At 35.7% G+C, this 24527-nt stretch overlaps 1 protein-coding gene across 1 annotated transcript; it reads left to right on the top strand.

Annotated features, from left to right (window-relative positions):
* LOC127867570 (macrophage mannose receptor 1-like) lies at nt 1-22653 on the top strand. The gene is made up of 17 exons (XM_052408843.1): nt 1-84; nt 179-267; nt 727-798; nt 1590-1707; nt 1819-1913; nt 3134-3208; nt 3790-3860; nt 5077-5246; nt 8952-9134; nt 9477-9562; nt 10410-10557; nt 11028-11128; nt 14519-14630; nt 16144-16272; nt 17995-18093; nt 20200-20391; nt 21008-22653. The coding sequence occupies exons 1-17, from the start codon at nt 30-32 to the stop codon at nt 21229-21231; spliced, it is 2019 nt and encodes a 672-aa protein (XP_052264803.1). The 5' UTR covers nt 1-29; the 3' UTR covers nt 21232-22653.
* The last annotated feature ends 1874 nt before the right edge of the window (nt 22654-24527 follow it).

Here is a 24527-nt window from a genome sequence, read left to right as displayed (position 1 = left end):
TAGCCGTTTGTGAAAATAATCGTTGGAAAATGTTGCGATTCTGCTATGTATTTATTTTAATACAAACTATATGTGCTTGTTTAGGTATATTTTATTATGTGACACTTTTTTTGTTTTGGATTAATTGCTCTTACATAATTTATGTTGCTGCAGTGATGGTGTATCTATTGTGTTACAGGGTCAACAGATGGACCATATTGTATGTCCTGCGACCGAATACCCATCCCAAGCGATTGTAACCATGTATCTAAGTGTGGACAACACGAGGCAAGTTCAGTTGTAATATTTTAAACTAAAATCGTCTTTATGGCTATGGCGCGTCTGCTTCGATTGCCGCTAAAATGACAACATAGCAAAACGAAGTGACGACCCATGTCACAATCTAAAATTGTCTTTCTCGTGTGGTGTCGTTTGTGCGTTCTTCAAACCACCGAAACGCAAGAAAAAGAAAGAAAGACAAAGGTCATTATTGACCTTCTAGTATGTGTTGGCGCCCTTCAACCACGACTACTCGCATGAAAGAACGACACACGTCATACTCGTCGTATCGGCGCTTGTATTTGTCTCTCTGGCGTGATGTCGTGCTGGCGCCCTTCAAGCGCACTTACACGCCATAACGATATGGCAGAAATGAGCTTCTATATAAAATGATAGTGAAATTTATTTTGTTAAGTATAAGTACAAATGCATATCCATTACAGTTTGAGTTGTTCCAATTTCTTCCAGATGTGTGCCGTGCAACAAATTGTATCTGACTCGGGACACTTGTTTTATGATGTCGGTTGTTCCTCAGCAGAGGTATGCAATTATTAAAGTGACATTAGACGCATCTAACAGTATATGCTATGTTTATAGGTATCTATCGCAACTCTTGTTCAATTTTGGTATTTTCACTTTATATACATTTATATTTGTTAATGCAGCATCAACATACTAAAACAACATCCCGGAAAGAGAAAAATAATACGTCATACGACACACGAACACTTACTCCGATCCTAATAAAAAGAGGACTGGGGCAGTCATGTAAAATATCGAATATAATGTTTATATTTGTATAAACAACTGTTAGAAAGATGAGTTGCAGATAATTGGTCTGTTACCACATTTTGACTATCTCTTTTGACCTGTTAATTCTTCTCAGCTCAATTCAACACTGAACAATGCCCATAACATCATTTTCGTGTATAGGGAAATATAAGTGACTGAAAAAAGTGAAAATTGGAAAATAAACATGAACATTATCGATAACGATTCTGCGAAACGAAGTCACTATTTTGAGGTTTTGACGCCATTATTTAAGCAAAATCTGCAGTTTTACCTATTGAAATGTGAACAAATGTTTGAAACGGATTAAGAAAAAGAAAATGTTTAGATTATTTAATTAATCGATTTTATGTACGCGTTACCAAAGACAGTAAATATTTTCAATCGTGAAAAATTGATCACTCGTAAAGTAAAATCGACTATCCACAAAAACCATCTAATATCATCTATACTTTTATGATTGTCAATAAATAAAATCATAAATAACAATAATGTCGATGTTCCTTTCTATACCTTTAAAAATCAAAAGCTGTTTTTTTTAGAAATGCTCACACAAACGATCAGCTTTCTCCAACGCTGACAACGTTGCTGGTGACGTCATCATTTGTAGTGAATGTTGCTCGGGGAATTTTTGCAATATGCAGGGATGCGGCACAAAATGTACGTACTTTATATTTGAAAAATATAATAATATAAAACAATTTAATATAGCCAGTCTGTTCCAAAGTTCTTTCATAAAACTACATTTCAAAGGCTTGCTTTTTTCCACAGATCTGAATGCTCAAAGAGGACCAATCTGTTTCGCATGTGTAATTCAGGCCACTTTTGACTCGTGCGAACTGATCACATCATGCGGCAAAGATCAGGTGGGAAATATTGATATTGATTATAAATATGGGCTGCGTTCTGAGAAAAGGGGGTTTAATACGTGCGCGTTAAGTTTCCTCTCAGATTAGCATGTGCGGACTGCACAGGCTTATCAGGAACGACCCATTCCGTCTAAACAAGATTTTTTTGTTAACAAGAGACATTCTTGAAACGAATCGAAAAGTATTGTCCCTGATTAGCCTGTGCGGTCTGCACATGCTAATCTGGGGCGGTCTGCACATGCTAATCTGGGACAACACTTTTCGCACCTGCATTAAACCCCCTTTTCACAGAGCACGGCTTATACATTATAGATTGTTTAATGTAATATATTGTAGGTCGTACTTTGTTTTACCACTAACACGATCGACCCTATTTTTGGCGCCGACTCCTAAAGGGGCCTTTTCACAAATTTTGGCTTGTTTTAAAGTTTGACATTAACTGCTTAATATTTATAAATGTTAACATTGGATCTAAACAGCTCAAGTAAAAAAAAACAAGAATACTATTAAAAAAAAGTAACCGTCAACTGGGCTCGAACCATTGACCCCTGGAGTCCTGAAGTTAAAGTATGTCGCTTAGACCACTCGGCTATCCGTGCTCATACAATGAGGAATGAATTTTATACAATATAAGCAATCCTCGTAGTTTCACAAAATATAACGACAACAACAGAACTTTCCAAATTGTTCAATCGTTGCAACGCTTTATAATTGTCAGGGTTTTAGATCGTCAAAAGATGCATATAATGGCTATTTTAGAGCATGGTAAATGTTCAGTATTTCTGTTTCCTCGCAAATATCATAACTACAACGAAAATTTGCGAATCTGAAATAACTTTTTGAATTTTGTTAATTTACCAAAACGTGAAAAGGCCCCTTTAATGTTCTTTTTAGAATCCTAAGTTCAGCCGTCGATCTGTTTTGATATATTCGATCATTAACTACTGATTTTTTTTCGACGACTTTGCTACATTCGTTCATATTCGCTAAATTAACTTAAAATTTAAAAAAATATAACATTTAAGAAAAGACCGTTAAATATAGATTCTGCACGTCGTTGCATATTCATATTAAAATGTGAAACAAATCTTACGCCGAACAACTAACTTAAAAAAGCTACACTACTTGTTTCTTGATGTTTATGGAAACACAACAATATTTTTGTATCCCAATGATGTAACAATGTGTCAAGCAAACACATCTTTTATTTGTTTAAGGTTTGTTTTGTGAGCAAGTTTGTCAACCAGTTGAACAGTTTGCAGAGATATTCAAGTGGCTGCACATATCAGCAAGTAAGGAACGACATCTGTGTATTGTTTCATTTATTAGTTTTAAATAAAATTCCCTTTAGTTAACCCATTTATGCCTAGCGTCCTGAAAAAAAGAACTTTGCAAACAGCGTAGACCCAGATGAGACGCCGCATGATTCGGCGTCTCATCCGGGTCTACGCTGTTTGCTCATAGGAATGTCTGTAAGAAATATTCTAAATATAGAAATAAGTTTACTAGACATCCCTTATTTTGGCAATAAATTGATCCAATTTAGAAGGATGGGAGAGTCCACTGGGCATAAATGGGTTAAATCGGCCTCGTTCTGGGAAAACCAGGCATGGCTCATGTGCGTAAAGTGTCATCCCAGATACGCCTGTGTAGACCGCACAGGATTATCAAGAATGACATTTTCCGCCTAAACTGGTTTTCGCTAAGAAGCGAAATATTCGTACGAAAAATATCATTCAAGCGGAACGTGTCGTCACTGATTAGCCTGTGTGGACCTCACAGGCGATTCTGAGATGACACTTTACGAACATGCTTTGTGCTCAGTTTTTCCAGAACAAGGCTCAATTGGTTTTAAACGTTTTATATTCCACAGCAATGTACCGTCGAAGCTACAAATCACTCGAACTCTGGCATGCAGTGCTGTTCCGATGACTTCTGCAACAAGTAAATGGGATTTATATTTTTGTATTTTGGTTAATAAAAAGGTTTATGCATTTAAAGTAACTGATTGTGTACTGGGAGTATATTTTTGTATTTCTTGTGGTAAATAAATTTAAACACTTTGTTTAGACCAATTTATCTTAGCTCGAGTGCATACAAAACTAATGCTTATTATACGAATTTAGAGTTCGTTTCCTGGGTAGAACCAGTACTTTGTAACGGAGGAGAAGATCCTTAGTATGCTACGCGAGCGAGAATCGAATCCATGACGTTCGTATCGCTAGGAGGATACCATATCCACCGCGTCATTACAGCTCGTCTTGTTAACCCTTTGCATGCTGGGAAATTTGTTGTCTGCTAAAATGTCGTCTGCTGAATTTCTAAAATGAGCATTTTCTTTGATTTTTTTTCAAAGTATACTATCAGAATAGCAAACAGTTTGGATCCAGATGAGACGCCACGTTTTGTGGCGTCTCATCTGGATCCAAACTGTTTGCAAAGGCCTTCAAAATTCGGTTCCCGCACTGAAAGAGTTAATTTACTTTTCTCCCAAATATTCCCAAATATGGCATACGGCCTATTTTCGCATTACGCGGCTCATACAATGACAACCGTTGTTCGTCTATCGATGTTGATAATGTAAAATGATTAAATGACACTCATCTTCTTCAATACATACACACATTGAGAAATCCTAAATAATTGTTTACACTTGTTTCGCAAGGTTTCAAGATAAAGTGTAATCAGAACATCAACAAAAGTAGAGTTTTATAGAGGGATGGGCTATATTTAGTATCGAGATTAGTAAATATGATGTCTTTTAGAGAACGTCTTTAACAATAAATCACTAAACTGATCGAAATTATATTCGTCTTGTATGTTTAAACAACAAATATTATTTACTTTGATCTTGTTGTAACTCATGTCAAGATGAGTTAATACACATTAACAGTTTGCACAAAAATATCAGCAAATACATACATTTGGACCGCAACAAACGTGTATTTCGTCATTATTGATCATTTATCAGTAACTCATGTTCGTGATTTATCACCGAACATTTTGATTACTGATTCCAGCTCAAAGTTTTATACAATTTCAACCAATACTTTTTGTTTAATCCGTCGACAAACACATGCGAACTTTTGGGAAATCACCTATATTCATTGCGGATTATCAAGTCAAATTGCAAATCGTATATACTTGCTGTTACTTTCAGTGAATATGAAGAGACACCCACATCGACGCCCTTACACACGGTAACTCCTACGACCGCAGCAACAGTAGCACCGACAGCAGCTTTAAAGAGTACAACAACATTTAGAGCACCAACCACAACAACAACACATAGTGTTTATGTGAGACCAACATTGACTGTGCAAGAGAAAGGTGGTACATAATTTGAGTATATTTGTTTTTGAAAGTGCGTTTCCAGTAAAATCGTGGATCACATTACAAATAAAAAGAGACGTTCAAAATTATATTAATATAGGTTTATGAACAAATTTCACATGACGTCGTCGTTTTTTAGATGGGCGCTTTAGCGCCCGTCTAAAGTGCTTAGTGTGAAATTCAGGTCGATACGACTAGGTATGATTAACCCAATACCCGCTTGCGTATCGGCGCAAGAAAGAGTTGTATAATTTATGCAAGAGGTTTGAGTTCTCCAATTATGTGTATTCACAAATGGCAACATTATATAAATATCGTGTTACATTCAATATTTTCGAACGGTGTTTTATAGAAAAGAATCAATGAACAATGATCGTATTGTACGTGTCGCGGAGGAGATTGTTTATGAATGATTAAAATAGTCCACTTTCTGCTGCGTGTGCGTGACGTAGTATTTTCGCTCAGCTCATTCATAAATCTGAGGCTGGCGATAAACAAAGGGGAGTCCGTGTGAGAATAACGCAGTAGTATAAGGTTACGCTTGTTTATATTCACAGGTCTCAATTAATAATACGTTGACCACGAGTTCAACAATTATTTCAGGGATACGATAGACAACATAAAAAAATGTTTCATTATCGCTGAAACTGTTAAAAAAAAACATTTAAATATAACAATAATATTCTCTCAAAAATGTAGTCTTGCTGTTTTGAAATAAGGTTTGGAATTTTGTTTTCTAAATAACTTAATTCAAAACAAAAGTTTAATTATAGTGTTTTTTACTTGTTAGTCGCATATTTACCGCATTATAATGTGTGTTATAATAGGCAAACCATACATTAGTAAATTCAATCTGCCTTCGCACATAGAAGGAATGGGTCAATTAGGTGCTGCGTTTCCTTTGCTTACTTCAGTTAGAGGTCAATTATTTAAGTAATAGCAATCACAAGGCTCCGACTTCAAAGGAATTGCGGAGCTTTCTTACATAATAAAAGTCGTAGTCGCATGGTATTTGCGTTTTGCGTCCTATTTGGTCACGTGGTTCTTTTCCCCGGTTGTTTTGGCATTCATGATATATGAGGCTATTAATAGATGCGTCTGTCGATAAACAAAGGAAAGTTTACGGGTTATAACAACGCAATAGGTTACGCTCTCGCATACAACTCAATGACGTAGTACAGGTCGTAAAATGAGAGATTCGGGAAAAAGTTGACGCTTATTTATATCAAAGACCCATATTATCTATAGGTCTTTGTTTATATTCTCAATTTATAAAACGTTGAACATAAGTTCAACAATAACTTCAGCGATACGATAGACAAAAAAAAGTTTCATAATTGCTAAACCCGAATATAACAAACACTTTATAATAATAATACGAATGCAATAGCAGAAGGTTAGTAGAAGGTTAAGCTTGTTTATATTCACAGTTCTCAATACATAGACAGTTGGATATGAGTTCATGAATTACTACAGGCATACTATAGGCAACCTCGAAAATGCTTTTTAATCGCTAAAACCGAAAACAACCTAATATATTATATTAAATATATTTATAACAATAAATGTCTTTTAAAAATGTAGTCGGCGTATACGCTGACTTTGAAATAAAATTAGCAATTTACTTTTCTAAATAATTAAATACAATTAAACAAAAGTGTAACTATTGTGTTGTGTTTTTCACTTGTAAGCTGCATATTCACCGCATGAAATGTGTGTTAGCATTGTCAAACCACACATAAGTGTGAGTAAAATAAAAAATATACTACGGGAGAGCACTTCATATGTGTCCTCATATGCCTTGTTATGAGTATCTTTCTTCACTATCGAAATATATCGTATGTTTATATTTGATTTAAACGCAGTTTTCTTTCGACACATTTAAATCACACGTCAATAGCGCCGTCATGCGAAAATGGGTCTTATGCGTTTCGGCAAGCGTTTGTTAAACCCAACATGTGCTTTTGCGCAGTCAGGCCATAGGCGATGCTGTTCGCTTTAAAATCACTCAATATGTTATGTTTCTCCTTACCAGAAGGAGTGATAGCTGAGTGGGCTATTTATATGATGGGCGCATATGGAATAAGACCCATTTTCACATGACGAGGGTCATTACAAATCTCATTGCGAATTGAAAATGCCACATTTAAGAACAATGCTTTTTGATACAAAATTGAATTGAAAATAGCAAACTTGTTAATAATGGCAGCCTATCCACACATTAAGGAATGATTTCCAGACGTGCTGACCAAGTACGGCAAACATTGTGGTATGATAATTAAACGATTTTCTCTTATCGTGACACTATACTATTTCGCTAATGATTGTTTTCTCATCTTGGAGGCGAAAGTGAAATTCTGCGAGATGGATTGTAACGCGTAATTGTAACAGGGCCACAATTTGTGTCGTTTGAGCATACAGAGAGTAGTCTGGAATTCCTTACACTGAACAGTGCTACATCCTTTGAATTGAGCACATACGCAGTGATGTAGCAAAAATTCAGAGGTTGTATCTCGAATCAGCTTATTAAATATTCGAAAATATTCATGCGTGTCTGTTGGCGTTATGTAAAAGTCACTAAGATGAAAACTGAAACAGCTACGCCTAAAAGCGCATGAGTGCTCTATACCTATGTTTATGTTATCGTTGTTGACACCGTGTGAACTGCTTGGGTAATAAGTAAAGCATAAACAGCAATGTTTATATACTTTTATTCCTCCATATACAAGATACGAAGATTGTTGTATATTTTGAATTGTATATGGTGTCAAAAATCAAAAGTTTTGTACACGGAACTTTCATTATGAATTTATATTCTTGGTGAGATAGTCATTTGATATAAGAAAAAAATATTCCTTTAATATGGTGACTGCAAATTTTCTTTATATTAAGTTATCATTACCATTTTCATCATACTTTCTATGCTTTCAGAACTTCCAAAAAGCATTATGTTTTTATTTTGTCTTAGTTATTTCTATGAAATAATAAGGATGATAAAAAGTGCACACAAAACTCGACCCGTGCGCTATGACACACACTTTATAAAGTTGAATGGCGTGTGTTTATTTCAAACTTGCGATTGATTTTCAAAAATGAATTGCGTGTTGAATTATGCAATAGCGAACATCTTCAGTGCCTTCAGCGCTTTGATTCTAATTGCAGTTTGTTGTCGATAAGCATTGTCATTGTGTTGGAATTTGTTTTCATGATCAATTCGTGTTATTATATACAATTTTATGTGCTATCGTTTAAGCATGGATCAATCAGGCCTTATGTGATTTTAAAGTCACGATTTCATTTGAGACGTTCTCGGTAATTATTTAATGACATGCGAGTTCGACCTCATGTTGGTTATCTATCATTAATACATGTTAAGGCTATACATCAATTTCTCTTAATAAAAAAGAAATGTTTTCACCAATAGCATGCTTTGCGAACACTTTCTCGATACACGCGTTAGACAAAAAGTATGAACATATTTACTGAATTCACGCTTTAAATGATGCTTTCTATTCTAGGTCATCGCGCGGATCAATAAATCAACATGTTTACGTAATGTTTATTGTGAGATTTTTTTCGAGCCACTAACAGTAATTCCCATATAATCGTTTCAAAGTATCATAGTTTGTTGTAATATTTGATAAAAAGTTGTTTTATGTGAGTTTATTGCGATGATGCGTTAACCGTACCGTATTTTTTCAGTTCGACTATGTTCTTTATTGGGATACATGTTTTATGAGGACATAGACATGTGTATAAGAGTGGACGAGGATGAGAAGACGTGGTCACAAGCTCGCCAAGTTTGTATGCAGGATGGAGGAGACTTGGCAATGTTCATTCATGTAACGCCTCCTCAGCTGGAACGATGGAGCAATGGGCATCTGAGTATGTAAAATGATTTTTTCAATCATCCCTTATCTTTCAGGAGGTCGGTCAGTCGTATTGTCAGTCCGTAGAGCATTTGTTTTCGCATGATATCTTGAGAACGCATTGGCCCACATTCATGATCACCGTACAAGTGAAAGTGTTGTAAAATTATTAAAAAACGGTTAAAAACTCTTACAAAACTGACGCTTCTATAGGAAGCGCTGACAGGCGACATCTAAAGAAGCGAACGTTAGGATTGAGTTTTAAATTACGGTAATGCGATTTTCGAAAAAACTAACATGCAAAATATTTATGTATTCGCTTATATCGACATAATATTTATCTATTTCACTGGGCAAGAACCGGGACAGTACGCGCTGCAGTACCTTGTGGGCGCCACTGATATGAACCATGAGGGCAACTGGACGTGGTTGGATGGTACACAGGTGAATGGCTGGTGAATCAGATGTTTGTGTCGCGCTCTGTACATTTCCGCATGGACTAATTTGGATTAGAAGAGACTTACCGGTACTCGAAACGAATAATGCCATTAACGCGGAAAGCCCGGTTTTTCGCAGACCGCGGCTCAATTAAATTAAGAACGTTTGTTTTTTTCGACGAGTTTGTCAAGTTTTTTGAGAGTACTTTATTTGTAACGCTTTCTAATCTCGACCCTTTGAAAAATCGACGTTAAATTGATTTTGACGTATGCGTCTGTCGGTTAACCCATTTATGCCTTGTGGACACTCCCATCCTTCTAAATTACATCAATTTATTGCCAAAAATAGGGGTGTCTAGTATACCTAGTCTTACAGAAATACATTTAAGCAAACAGTGCAGACCCTGATGAGATGCCGCAATATGCGGCGTCTCATCTGGGTCTACGCTGTTTGCACATGCTTTTTTTCTAGACGCTGGGCATAAATGGTTAATTTGTCGGTTTGGCCATTTTATTTCCTTACGATATCTAGAAAACTCTTAGACCTACCATATTGGAATAGGTATGGCTTGGAAAAAATAAGCCGCCTATCGATTTTAATGTCAAATGAAAGTCATTACTGCATGAATCATAAGAACGCATTGACCTACCATCATAGATATCTGTATTATGATAACTTACAAAACTTAAAGTTTTAAGGTCAGAAGATTTAAAGTTAATGTCACAGAAACATCTATTATTAACACAAATCTTTAAACGATTTAACGTATTGAACACGTAGCTATGAATCGATAAGTCGGCGGTGAGAGGGGGGGGGGTATACATGTTTTGCAAACATTTCTTTTTAATTCTAGGTTGATCATCTGCTGTTCCTGTCCGGGGAGCCCAACCATCAAAATGAAGAAAATTGTGCGAGCATTTTCCAACGGAATGGACACACACTTCTTAATGACGACGTGTGTGAGACTGCCATGCCGTTCATCTGTTCAATAAATCTGCAGGGTAACAAACCTTTTATCAAGATGACATGCCCTTTTCTTCACACTAGTTAGAATATCTTACCCTTTCCCAAAGCAAAATTTAGCTACTTTTTCTTATAAAAAATCCAAATACATATACATTTTGTAAAATAGTGATAATACATGTATATTAATTGCACTATATTTGTTTAAATGTAATTTCTGTAGTGTTTGATGCATTTTTAGCAAACGTATCATTTTGACATAAAATGATACATCAAAGCTGCTCTTATATACACATGTATCATAATTATTTACCAAACATGACATACTTAAGATATTTTCAGATGAAGCTAAAAACTGCCTCCCTCACCCAAAAAGCGTTAGAAGATGATCAAATCTGATGATCTTAAATTGTTCACATAATTACATGTGCTCTGATAAAAAAGTTAAACATTTTATTTAAATGCAGTCAAACATTTCAGAAAAATAGCAGTTTCTCTTTGTTTCTAGCAATGGCGGACGTCTTTGTTAAACCGGTTAATAGACTGTGTAGAAACGATGGATACACACCAATTCCGTCCATGGGACTATGTTACAAAATATACAATCAGGTACTGTATATGTTTATTTTCTAAATCTGTCTTATAATACACTTTTTCATAAAAAGAAACGTGTTTGACAAGTATCTTTTATTACAATATCTAGCAAATACATAAATAATAACACAGTGAAACATCAGGTGCACCTTCGACGGTGGCACATTTGTTATATGTGATATTTATGTGATTGTTTTTATTTGTGTCGTTACTATGATTTAGTCATTTGTCCAACGGTCTAGTAAGTCGTGAGCACAAATAAATAACGTTTTGCAACGTGTTAGTAAGTTGCGGGGACGAGTTATTACGAGTTGGGAACGAAATCGCTAAACTATTTAGAATTTTCCGGGAACAACAAAGCTGATGCATTGAAACTAGTAATTTGTGGGAATGACCTAATAACTCCTGAAAACAGGATAACTTATTCTTGTTATTGCCATTGGCATTCAACCAGACAACACAGAGAAAAGAATAGTAAAGCGCGATTCTGTCCAATTAATATCGTCCAATATTTTGTAAGCCTCACTTTTTATGCCATTTTCAAAAATTTGTTTAACAATATTGGTTTGTTAATTATGTCGTTACCATGAGTTAGTTTTCTCGTTCTCACGACTTATCAAGTTATGTGAACGAGAGTTTTTTTTATATCAGGAGTAAAATGACAGTCTTGGGGACGATACACGTTTGATTGTTTTGCTTTAAAAATCACACACATCTCTACGTTTTTACTATTATTAAGACCCATAGAGCTGTAAGAGATAAAATGTAGATTATCCATTTATATACAGGTTAGATGAAAAATGTATCATAACATATATATAAATTACTTAACAGGTTGACAGTATACATTATTTATATTAAAATTGTGCATAAAATGATGGAAGAAATTCAACAAATTAAATTCAAATAGAAAAATTAACAAGAACAAACTGTACAAAAGATGTTCAATGTAGATCTAATTATTTACATCAAAATACATGAATTTACAAAAGATACTTTTTTACGTACAATTGTTTCAATAATATATCATCATGGGAACGAGCTACTAATTAATGTAACAAGTAACTAACACGTGTAAAAGACATACATTGAAAAAAAAAATCGCCAAACATTGTGTAACAGAACACAAACAATAAACCCAACAAACACTCACGCAATTAACAATAAAACAAGAAAATGGGATGGAAGAATACGTTACACACGAGTGTTATGAAATCAAACGAGTGAACAGCAAACACACACACATGATTGATTTCAGATTATTTCAACATGTTAGAAAATTTAATGTTCTGGTCATGTCATTATAACTACAGTATGTATTTCAATAAACCGTTATGTTTTGTTTGTAAATGTCATACCTAAAAAAATCCAAATTATTAAGCAATAGGCCGTATTGGAACTAGACGAATCACTATGTAGAAACAACTGTTAACTATAACATGCACTTGAGTCGCATGAATTTTCACAAATTAACAAAGGATAAGATATCATTGCATGTTAGGTAACAATCACAATTCGTTAGGTTTTTTCGATTTTACTTTCACGGAACTGAGTTTGGAATAACAACTATTTTAGGAACGGTGTTCTTTGGGCTCCGATGAATAACTATATAAGGAATGGTGTTCAATGGGCTCCGAATAACATCTATTTTAGGAACGGTGTTCTTTGGGCTCCGATGAATAACTATATAAGGAATGGTGTTCAATGGGCTCCGAATAACAACTATTTTAGAAACGGTGTTCTTTGGGCTCCGATGAATAACTATATAAGGAATGGTGTTCAATGTGCTCCGAATAACAACTATTTAAGGAACGGTGTTCTTTGGGCTCCGATGAATAACTATATAAGGAATGGTGTTTAATGGGCTCCGAATAACAACTTTTTTAGGAACGGTGTTCTTTGGGCTCCGATGAATAACTATATAAGGAATGGTGTTCAATGGGCTCCGAATAACAAATATTTTAGGAACGGTGTTCTTTGGGCTCCGATGAATAACTATATATGGAATGGTGTTCAATGGGCTCCGAATAACAACTATTTTAGGAACGTTGTTCTTTTGGCTCCGATGAATAACTATATAAGGAATGGTGTTCAATGGGCTCCAAATAACAACTAGTTTAGGAACGGTGTTTTTTGGGCTCCGATGAATAACTATATAAGGAATGGTGTTCAATGGGCTCCGAATAACAACTATTTTAGGAACGGTGTTCTTTGGGCTCCGATGAATAACTATATAAGAAATGGTGTTCAATTGGCTCCGAATAACAACTATTTTAGGAACGGTGTTCTTTGGGCTCCGATGAATAACTATATAAGGAATTGTGTTCAATGGGCTCCGAATAACAACTATTTTAGGAACGGTGTTTTTTTGGCTCCGATGAATAACTATATAAGGAATGGTGTTCAATGGGCTCCGAATAACAACTATTTTAGGAACGGTGTTCTTTGGGCTCCGATGAATAACTATATAAGGAATGGTGTTCAATGGGTTTCGAATAACAACTATTTTAGGAACGGTGTTCTTTGGGCTCCGATGAATAACTATATAAGGAATGGTGTTCAATGGGCTCCGAATAAAAACTATTTTAGGAACAGTGTTCTTTGGGCTCCGATGAATAACAATATAAGGAATGGTGTTCAATGGGCTCCGAATAACAACTATTTTAGGAACGGTGTTCTTTTGGCTCCGATGAATAACTATATAAGGAATGGTGTTCAATGGGATCCGAATAACAACTATTTTAGGAACGGTGTTCTTTGGGCTCCGATGAATAACTATATAAGGAATGATGTTCAATGGGCTCCGAATAACAACTATTTTAGGAACGGTGTTCTTTGGGCTCCGATGAATAACTATATAAGGAATGATGTTCAATGGGCTCCGAATAACAACTATTTTAGGAACGGTGTTCTTTGGGCTCCGATGAATAACTATATAAGGAATGGTGTTCAATGGGCTCCGAATAACAACTATTTTAGGAACGTTGTTCTTTTGGCTCCGATGAATAACTATATAAGGAATGGTGTTCAATGGGCTCCGAATAACAACTATTTTAGGAACGGTGTTCTTTGGGCTCCGATGTATAACTATATAAGGAATGGTGTTCAATGGGCTCCGAATAACAACTATTTTAGGAACGGTGTTCTTTGGGCTCCGATGAATAACTATATAAGGAATGGTGTACAATGGGCTCCAAATAACATCTACTTTAGGAACGATGTTCTTTGGGCTCCGATGAATAACTATATAAGGAATGGCGTTCAATGGGCTCCGAATAACATCTACTTTAGGAACGGTGTTCTGTGGGCTCCGAATAACAACTGTTTTAGAAAGGATGTTATATGGGCTCCCATAATCAACAATTTTAGAAACGGTGTTCAATGGGCTCCAAATTACTATTTCAGGAACGCCGGTCGCAGGGTGATGCCCGTGCCATGTGCCTGCATGGAGGGGCAGATCTGCTGCAGATACAGTCAAGAGAAGAGGAAAAATACTTCCAGGGTTTGAACTATGAACGTAAGTTGTAAGACCTAAACAAACTACATGTAGTTGTGTTTAACAGACCACCCGAGTTTTGCGTGAGGGGGCTCGAAACGTTTTGTTTTGGTATTCCAGGTTGATGTTTGCTATCATCGATGACATTGTTTCAATTATTATTTCATTTATTTACATTTACAAAATAAAGACACTTATATAAGATTTTTTCAAGATTTATGTCTTCGAAAATCCTCACTTAAGTTGAAGATATTTCACGTTTCGAACAAAAAGCGCACACATCAGTGTTTTCCTATCTACACAACCCTTTTGTTGCGATGTTAGTGGAAACCAAGAACATATATGTTTGGACTTATGTATCTATATCACACTATTCAATATCACACCTATTTCCATTGACACACATGTTGCAGGTCAGGAACATGGCCTGAATATTCGATACAACAACGACTTACTTAATTTAGAAAATAAATCACTGACAGCCAAATCGAACGCATTCTCTTGTTTTGGAAACAATATTTTAAAAATAAGATAGTTGTTTCCAATTTCATCTTATAAATGGGGGAGGTAGATCGATCTAATTTTCTATTCTGCTTTAATTTGTTTGTACTATGCATAATTTATTTTTCTGTTTAATAAGGGTGTTCACTGATATAAATCTTCGCAATCGCTTTGCAACATATCTCTCTTGATATGGAAAGGTTAATTGTGCAAAATATTAAATAAAACAAAAGATCGAAACAAAAAAGAAAGTCTATTAGTACACCACTTAAAATACACGCATACTAATTCGAGACAAAAGCATTATAATGCGAAATAAAGGCGAAATAAAAACTAAAAAAAACGTCATTGTAACTCTTTTCTTAATCTATAAAGATATTCACATTTTTTTAAATTATAAAATCAATGGGAAAGAATGCGATATCGGATTAGTTTTGATTGGCTGGCGAGAAAATGCCGAACAGAGTGAATACTTCATTACATCTTAGCTGAACATATGACAGAATGGTATGTGTCATTTTTGACAATTTTTTTCCCGAAATGTAGGTAACCGGGCCACAATCAAAGTCAATATGTCAGTTTTAATCAGCCTTTATTTGAAAGTGATAAGTCAAAAACAATACATGTTTTAACCTTTGTTTCGCATCAATATGCCTTTGTAAGGTTTTATTTCTTCTGTACGTTCTGTAAGAACGCGTATATGTTGCGTTGTAACGCGTTTATTTTAGCAATCGCGTTATTACGAATTTATTGTGCGTTATGACACGTTTATTAGAGTTATACTGAATTTATTAGAATTATTTGTAATTAATTACGCTTTTATGTGGTAGAAATGCCTTTTCACGTAAAAGGGACGTCAGCCTTATTTATTTATACATGTATTTTAAATACTGCTAATATCAATTAGATTTCATAAAAACTCAACATTTACTACCGAAACAAAGTTTGGGTCGAAACCTACATTAATGATGAGCTGGGATACTGGAAACCAACAACTTTTAAGGCTTGCTAGGCTCATCTTGATTCACAACAGATAAGGATGGGGACTTGTATCGATACTGGCTGGGTGCACAAAGGTCAGGAGATCAATTCTACTGGTTTAACGGTCACGTGGTCGGTGGCGATTTGCAGTGGGACGACGGAGAACCAAACAACTACAAAGGTACATAAGATCAGTAGTCTCCTTTTTCAAATCAATTTGGCTTGTTCATATATTTGGTTTTCTGTAAAGTGAGACATTAAATGCCTAAATTGGCTTGAAATAAGCAAAGAAGATCGAGTGTAATAAGTAGAATGGACTTTATGAAAGAACATCTTTAGGGTCACCGGGGCTCGAACCACTGTCAATGTTACTTATGGTATTTCGTCTTAAAGGGGCCGTTCAATGAATGTTGGCATGTATTCAAGCTTGTCATTAAATGCTTTAAATTGATACATTTAAACATTTGAACTAAAAATCTCCAGTAAAAAAACAACAAGAATACAATTTAATAAAAGGAAAAAAAGTAACCCTCAACAGGGCTCGAACCACTGACCCCTGGAGTCCTGGATTAAAAAGTCTCCCTTATAGTCCATTCGACCATCCATGCTCATGCTAAGAGCGGATGTATTTTTTTATCTTTTATATAAGCAATCCTCGTAGTATCCCAAAATAAAACGACAACAAGAGAACTTTCAAAATTATTCAATCGTTTCGCGTCGCACGATGCTTTATAATTTTCAGGTTTTCAAATCATCAAAATATGCATATTATAGATATTTAAGAGCATGGTAAATGGTCAGTATTACTATTTCCTCAAAAAATATCATAACTAAACCTAAAATTTGCGAATCTAAAACAACATTTTTTAAATTTTTGACAATTTACCAAAACGTGAAATCTGTTGGACGGCCCGTTTAACTACTCAGCTATGATATCCCTATTGTACTTTATTTTATTTTTGTATTATTTTAAGTTGTGATTGAATGTTGGAAAATTACTCAGAAATCTTTGAACAAGTCCCTTTAAATTGGTTAAAAAGGCATCATGTTTACATTGATAAGTTTATCTCTCTTTAAATTTTGCCAAATTGTCAAGAGAAAAATATATTACATTTTTGTTTGACAACTTTAATCTGGTTCAATTCTAACGGATTTGATAGATGCATGTGGATAGAAATAAATGATTTCAAATTCAACCGTCATTCATCGGCAACAATCGTTAATCATCGGGTCGTGCGGAAAACATTTTCGTCAGCAATTGTTGTTATTACAATATTCGAGCGTTTAGTAACATAATTATCAGACTGTTCTTTAATACAGTGGTTAGTGTAGACGCTTCTCACACAGGCGACGGCGTTCAATCTCGCTCTGTGAGTTGGATTTATGGGCACCTTACCGGACCAGTTACCACCGGGTACTCCGGTCAAAGGACACGAGCACACTTATATTATATGCTTTAATAAAACAATGATAAGCTTAAAAGTGCTGATTTGTATAAAAGTCCCATTTTTAGTCTCGGTAATCAAAACATGCAACCTCAGGGACAGAAGGACCTCATAAACTAAGAAATACACACACGTTTTCATTCAAATCAGGGGGATGCATCTACAGAGGCTGAGCGTGTTAAATTGAGGTTATTTGTATTTTTAATCGACTGATAAAATTGCATCTAATGACGAATTTGTTCTCCCAAATAAGCCACTTTATGTCTTAATTCTTATAATTAAATACGCCAATTTCGGCTTAACGACACATGAATATTAAGAAAATCTATCGTGGCATGAAGGCAAAATATGAATCTTTTAATGTTGAAACAGTTTCAAATTAATATATATATTATAAACACGAATATATGTATATTTTTAAACGACTGTAACTGTTGATATTCTCACTGTTGTTACAGGTCTCGAAAATTGTTTGAACTTTCGATACGCCAGTGAGATCCGGAATATTGGATTAAATGACGACAACTGCAACACGGGATACTTCTTCATATGTGAAGGTTTTGTTGTCCGTTTTTAATATGTCTTTGATAGTTTGAATTAATATATCACAACAGAACATAACTTCCGTCATAGCGGTCTGATGTGTTGGCGGGTTTGACAGCGGCCGGCACGACAGAACGACAAAAGAAGCAAAATGCGGCCTAATTATTTTATTGGCGCTACTGTTTTTGTTCTGGTGCGTTAATTTGTGTTTCGCTTGTGTAAGCGTTTTCGAAGAGGTGCCCCCCCCCCCCCTCCTCCTCGACATCACGCCAGAATGGCAGATGTACCAAGAAGGAGGACTAAAAGAATAATATTTTTATGACCCTCTTTGAAGAAGACCCTCTTTGTTTTGCACCTGTCGGTCGATACGTCGGTCCGTCGGTCCGTCCGTCGGTCGGTCGGTCCACCAGGTGGTTTCCGGATGATAACTCAAGAAGGCGTATGCCTAGGATCATGAAACTTCATAGGTACATTGATCATGACTGGCAAATGACCCCTATTGATTTTCAGGTCACTAGGTCAAAGGTCAAGGTCACAGTGACTCTAAATAGTTAAATGGTTTCCGGATGAACACTCAAGAATGCTTAGGCCTAGGATCATGAAACTTCATAGGTACATTGACCATGACTGGCGGATGAGCCCTATTGATTTTTAGATCACTAGGTCAAAGGTCAAGGTCACAGTGACTCGAAACAGTAAAATGATTTCCGGATGATAACTCAAGAATGCTTACGCCTAGGATCATGAAACTTCATAGGAACATTGATCATGACTGGCAGATGGCCCCTATTGATTTTCAGGTCACTAGGTCAAAGGTCAAGGTCACAGCGACTCAAAATAGTAAAATGATTTCCGGATGATAACTCAAGAATGCTTACGCCTAGGATCATGAAACTTCATATGTAAATTGATCATGACTGGCAGATGACCCCTATTAATTTTCAGGTCACTAGGTCAAAGGTCAAGCTCACAGTAAATCGAAACAGTAAAATGGTTTCCTGATGATAACTCAAGAATAATTAGGCCTAGGATCATGAAACTTCATAGGTACATTGATCATGACTGGCAGATTGATTTACAGGTCACTAGGTCAAAGGTCAAGGTCACAGCGACTAAAAACGTATTTACACAATGGCTTCCACTACAACTGAGAGCCCATATTGGGGGCATGCATGTTTTACAAACATCATTTGTTTATAATTGTCATATCGACATGTCGTTCTTGCGAGTTTATGTGTCGTTCTCTCGTGTAGCTCGTTGACGACCCTCTTTAAACCGGCAATACACATGAATGATGTGGCAGTAAAAAGCTACCATGCACCACAGGACAAGAAATGAGCCGTTTTCTGAGAAAACTGGGCATAATGCTTTTGCGTAAAGTGTCGTCCCAGATTAGCCTGTGCAGTCCGCACATGCTAATCAGGGACGACATTTTCCGCTTTTATGGTATTTTTAGTTTCAAGGAAGTCGCTACTTACCGAAAATCAAGTTTAGGCGGAAAGTGTCGTCCCTGAGTAGCCTGTGCGGACTGCACGGGTTAATCTGAGATGACACTTTACACACATGCATTAAGCCCAGTTTTCTCAGAACGCGACTCATATCTATTTATTTCGACTTTAACATAGTCAATCGTCACTCTTCAGCAGATTATATTACAAATGAGCCTCGCTCTGGAGAAACGGGTCTTAATGCATATAGGATTTTGGTCGCCATCTTATAACAAAATTCAGCTAAGAAGAGACTTCCTTTCATCGCTAAATACCATATAAGCGGAAGGTGTCGTCCATATTTGGCTGGTGCCGACTGCTCGGGCTATCTGGGACGACACTTTACGCACATGCATTAAGACCTATTTTCCGAGAGCGAGTCTCATATATATTGAAAGGTGTTGGTAACATGTTTTGCTCATAAACTTATAAATATTGTTCATTGTTATCTTACATAATTAATTAATGGTTGTGGTTTGAAGCAATTAATGTACAAACTATTTATGTGAAATGGTGGCAATCGGAATAATAATCTTACACATAACATCAGAACTATGGTTTTGGACGTATCGGAATTAAATCAGGAGCAACAATGGTTTTACTGAACGAATCTCGATTCTAAATACATTTCAGAGAAATGTCCGAATACCTCATACCGGTATTTCCAAAGGTCTAGCCTTCAGCTTTGTTTTCATGCCGTGTATGAAAACTTAACATGGACAGAGGCACGTGCATATTGTCAGAATGAACACTCAACGTTGCTTGAACCGGAAACACCGCAATATGTGGAGTTCTTCCAACTTTACATGCATTCTGCACATCATGGTGAGTCAATAATAACTATGGAATTTTAATGTTAAGAACTGAAGATGATTTAATTTCTATTTCAATATTACATTGTGTTTTCAATAAACAACACCAGTACACATGTATGAAATAATCCATAAAATATGACACCGCAAAATGTAGAGTTCTTCCAATTGCACATGCATTCTGCATATAATGGTGAGCCAATGATACATATGACATTTAAACTTCAATAACCGAAAATGAGTTATCTAAGTGTGATGTTTTGTATTGTATTTAAGTATGTTTTTATTAACATCATCTATACGCATGAATGAAATAATCTATACAAATATTCATTTCGATCAACATATTGAAACGTTTTTTATAGAAAAATTGATATCTTCGGAATAATTAGAGCCGTGCTCATGAAACTTTGGGATTAATGTATATATTAGCATGTGGAGTCCAAACAGGCTTAAAAGGGATGACACTTTCCGCCTAGATTTGATTTTCATTTTAAAGAGACTTCATTTAAACGCACAATTTCATACACGCGAAAGTGTCGCCCTGATTAGTTTAAGTGGACGCACGTGCAATAAGCCTTGATTTCCCAGAACGCGGTTCATTGTTTCTTTTTTGTTTTGTTTTGTAGAAACGCAGTTTTGGGTTGGAGCAGAGTTTAGGAGCGCCCAGCAGAAGTATTATTGGTTAACGCATGGCCGTCCCATCTCTAACGACATGTGGCAAAGCGGAACAACCATCTCCAACCAGACCGCTTGCGTTGCAATGTCGAGATCCTATGTGGACGGGTCATGGGGACTTCGCACTCAGTTGTGCACAGCGCGAAATGCGTTCATTTGTCAATATCTATGGTGATTTAATAAAACAAGTCGTGATTCGTTGTTTAAAAAAAAAAAACAACAATAAGAAAGAAATTGTTGTGTTACGTCATATTCCAAAATGTCAATACAAATGTTGTTGAGGTTGTCAGGTGTGAATTTCGAGCGCTCTTTTGTCCATGTCTATTTTGATTTAATAGAAAACAATCACTATATTTTGTTCTAAAACAAATAACAATAATGACGAAAGTGTTGAGTTACGTAATATTAAAAAAATGTCAATACAAATGTTGGTGAGAGTTTTGCAATATAATGCATTTGCGGTTAAATTTGTTTACGAGCCTGTTTACATATTAGCTAACAACTTTGAACTTTGCTACACTTAAACCATCGTGTGGTAAATTATATAAGTGGTAATTGATTTCTCTTGTCGTTCAGATAATGCTATATTGTACATATTTAAGATTTTAAACTGACGCATTTGATGGTATGATGGAACGATTTATATGTGGTGACCCAGCCAAGCATACATTGAACGCATACTCACGGATTGCGGTCACAACGCACCTGGTGCGATCCGCTCAAAACTTGAACGGCAAATTTACCCATTTATGCCTAGTGGACTCTCCCATCCTTCTAAATTGGATCAATTTATTTCCAAAATTAGGGATATCTAGTATATTTATTTCTATATTTAGACTATTTCTTACAGAAATTCATTTAAGCAAACAGCGCATACACTGATGAGACGCCGCATCATGCGGCGTCTCATCTGGGTCTACGCTGTTTGCCAATGCCTTTTTTCTAGACGCTAGGCATAAATGGGTTAAGCAAAGAACAGTTACATTTTGGATAAAGTTATTTATGTAGAGTAACCATGTTGCCTTGCATTTATTTGTATCATGTAAACAAATATGCATTTTTTTAATGCCAACATATTTGATAACCATGTTGCCACTTTAATGATTTTTGCCTGTCGTATATTAAGTTAGTTTAACTCGATAATAAAAATTTTGAGCAAGCGGGACCTGGTAAAAATGTAGCAGTTGTAGAAAACTCATTTTATCAAATAACGCCTAAAGGAGCTGGAAATTTTCAGCCAATATGAATGTTGTATCAGGTAATGAGTTATGTTTTAATACTATCACCATGGGTGGAGACCATCTCACGCTGCATTTCCATTTAAGGCTTTAATAACGGAGATAATGCCCAATTGATTTGTGGTGACCTTAACCGCATGTATTGTGTCTACACAATATTTATTTCATTTGTGGTGACCTTAACCGCATGTATTGTGTCTACACAATATTTATTTCATTTGTGGTGACCTTAACCGCATGTATTGTGTCTACACAATATTTATTTCCGACTGTATGAACATGTTGACTTCAGATTGTGCATCCATATTCGGCGCTAGCAAACATATAGATTTAATAAAGATTGTTTTACAGAAAGATTGTATTTCATCGTTTTGTAATTTTTCATGATGTGATGTCTCGATGTTTCAAGTTGTGGAATTGTTTCATTTAAGCGAACAAAAACTACTAAAACATAGACTGCTATATAAAGCTGTCATTAAGTTCGTAAATTGAATACCTGTATATAAAGTAAGAGTGATTTATCTTGGCAAGTGTACGCGTGTTGACTTTTTATTAATTTTGGAAATGAATAATGACATTGATATATGTATGGTAACACATATCCTGTTGGGAAAGCGTTGGTTACTAAAATTGTCAAAGTAATTTGAAAATATAAATCAATCAATTTCACCTTGAAACCCACATTGTGAAAGAATTCCCGGAACGGCCACAGTGATTCAGTTTGCGAAAATGAAAGCATGACTCCAAATCAAACGAACATGTTTTGCCAATAAGGTGTCATCGAGATAATTTCGTTTTTTTCCTCATTTCTGCATTGTCAACTGTAACAAGGCACGTCATGATGAAGCAGTTAACGAAATTGATTTGCGGTAACTAAAGGAACTATTTAAATGAAACATCTGGGTTTTGAGCAACAAGTTGTGTTTTTATACATGGGCCATATATCATTTTATACTGAATCCAATTTTGACATCGTTGTCAATGTGCGGTATTAAAGGTACTCTTTCGGCAGTTATCAAAGCTTTTTCGGAACAATATACAGTAGAATTGCAATAACTCGAGCTGGCGATTTCTCGAAAACTGGCGATTACTCGAGCATTAAAGAAAGTCCCTAGCATTTTCCTTTAATGTCTGTATAAAAATACCCCGCGATAACTCAAACATGCGATTTTCGATAACTCGAGGTCGTGTGCCGGTCCCTGAAAGGCATTTCACACCTAATTAATTCGAGGACGCTTTCTCGTCTGGTCGGTGTTAAAAATATTCGAGTTGTGAAAACAGCGCAATCAAGCAGACAAAAGGTGCTCGATAAGGTGTGAAGGTAGTTGCAGTTTGAGAAACACTGCAAATTGTCATCCTTTGAGAAGCAGATCAAAGCTACACATTTTTAATGATAATTAAATAATTACCAGCAATCGATAATTATCGCGAAACATCTTCCGTCATCAGTTCCGGGAAGCTAATGGGTTGCGACAATCTTCAATCCTTGACTTTGAAGAAAATGCAAAGTGTGTAGGGATGATGTTGTTTTTAGTGTGTGTGTTTTTTCATGCGCATGTACGTACCTTGTGTGCTTTTTTTAAATAATTATGCTACATGTACAGTGAATATTGATGAGATATTTTTGATTATATATATGTTTTGTGTGTATGTTGAAATAATTAAATGAATTTACGATCATCTGAATTGTTTTGTTTATTATACTGTTACCGTAAGGGATTTTTACAAAGCCTTTTCTTTCTCTAGCACCATCTTAAATGTAAATAAAGCGTTTGCGGTCAGAATTTAGCATTATCAACCGAGACAGTGAAGACAAATAATACCATGGATTACTCGAAACCTTCGATTACTCGAGCATCGATGTCGGTCCCGTGCTTCCTCGAGTTATCGCAGTTTTACTGTAAATCAAAAGACGAATGCACTAATTTCTCGACCACAGCATTTGTTAATTTGCAAACGCGTATGTTTGGACTACTTTCCAAAGACAATATCTTTCATAAGGTTTTTGATAAAATCGAGTCGCTATTCGTACTTTCAACACATATCACTATTGTTATTTCGATACTTTATTATACAGTCACTGGTTTTTAATATATGTAATTAAGTTTACACACGCGTTAACCTGTGAAAAATGTATCGGATTCGGTGTGCTACTTGGGGGAAAAGCTAGTTATTATTTAGAAAACTGAGGACATTTCGAAAACATTTGGCAAATACAGTGCAAAACAATATT

Source organism: Dreissena polymorpha, chromosome 2, assembly GCF_020536995.1.
Source record: "Dreissena polymorpha isolate Duluth1 chromosome 2, UMN_Dpol_1.0, whole genome shotgun sequence".
Lineage (NCBI taxonomy): Eukaryota > Metazoa > Mollusca > Bivalvia > Myida > Dreissenidae > Dreissena > Dreissena polymorpha.
Note: the sequence above shows the minus strand (reverse complement) of the source record. Positions and strands in the feature narration are given on the sequence as shown.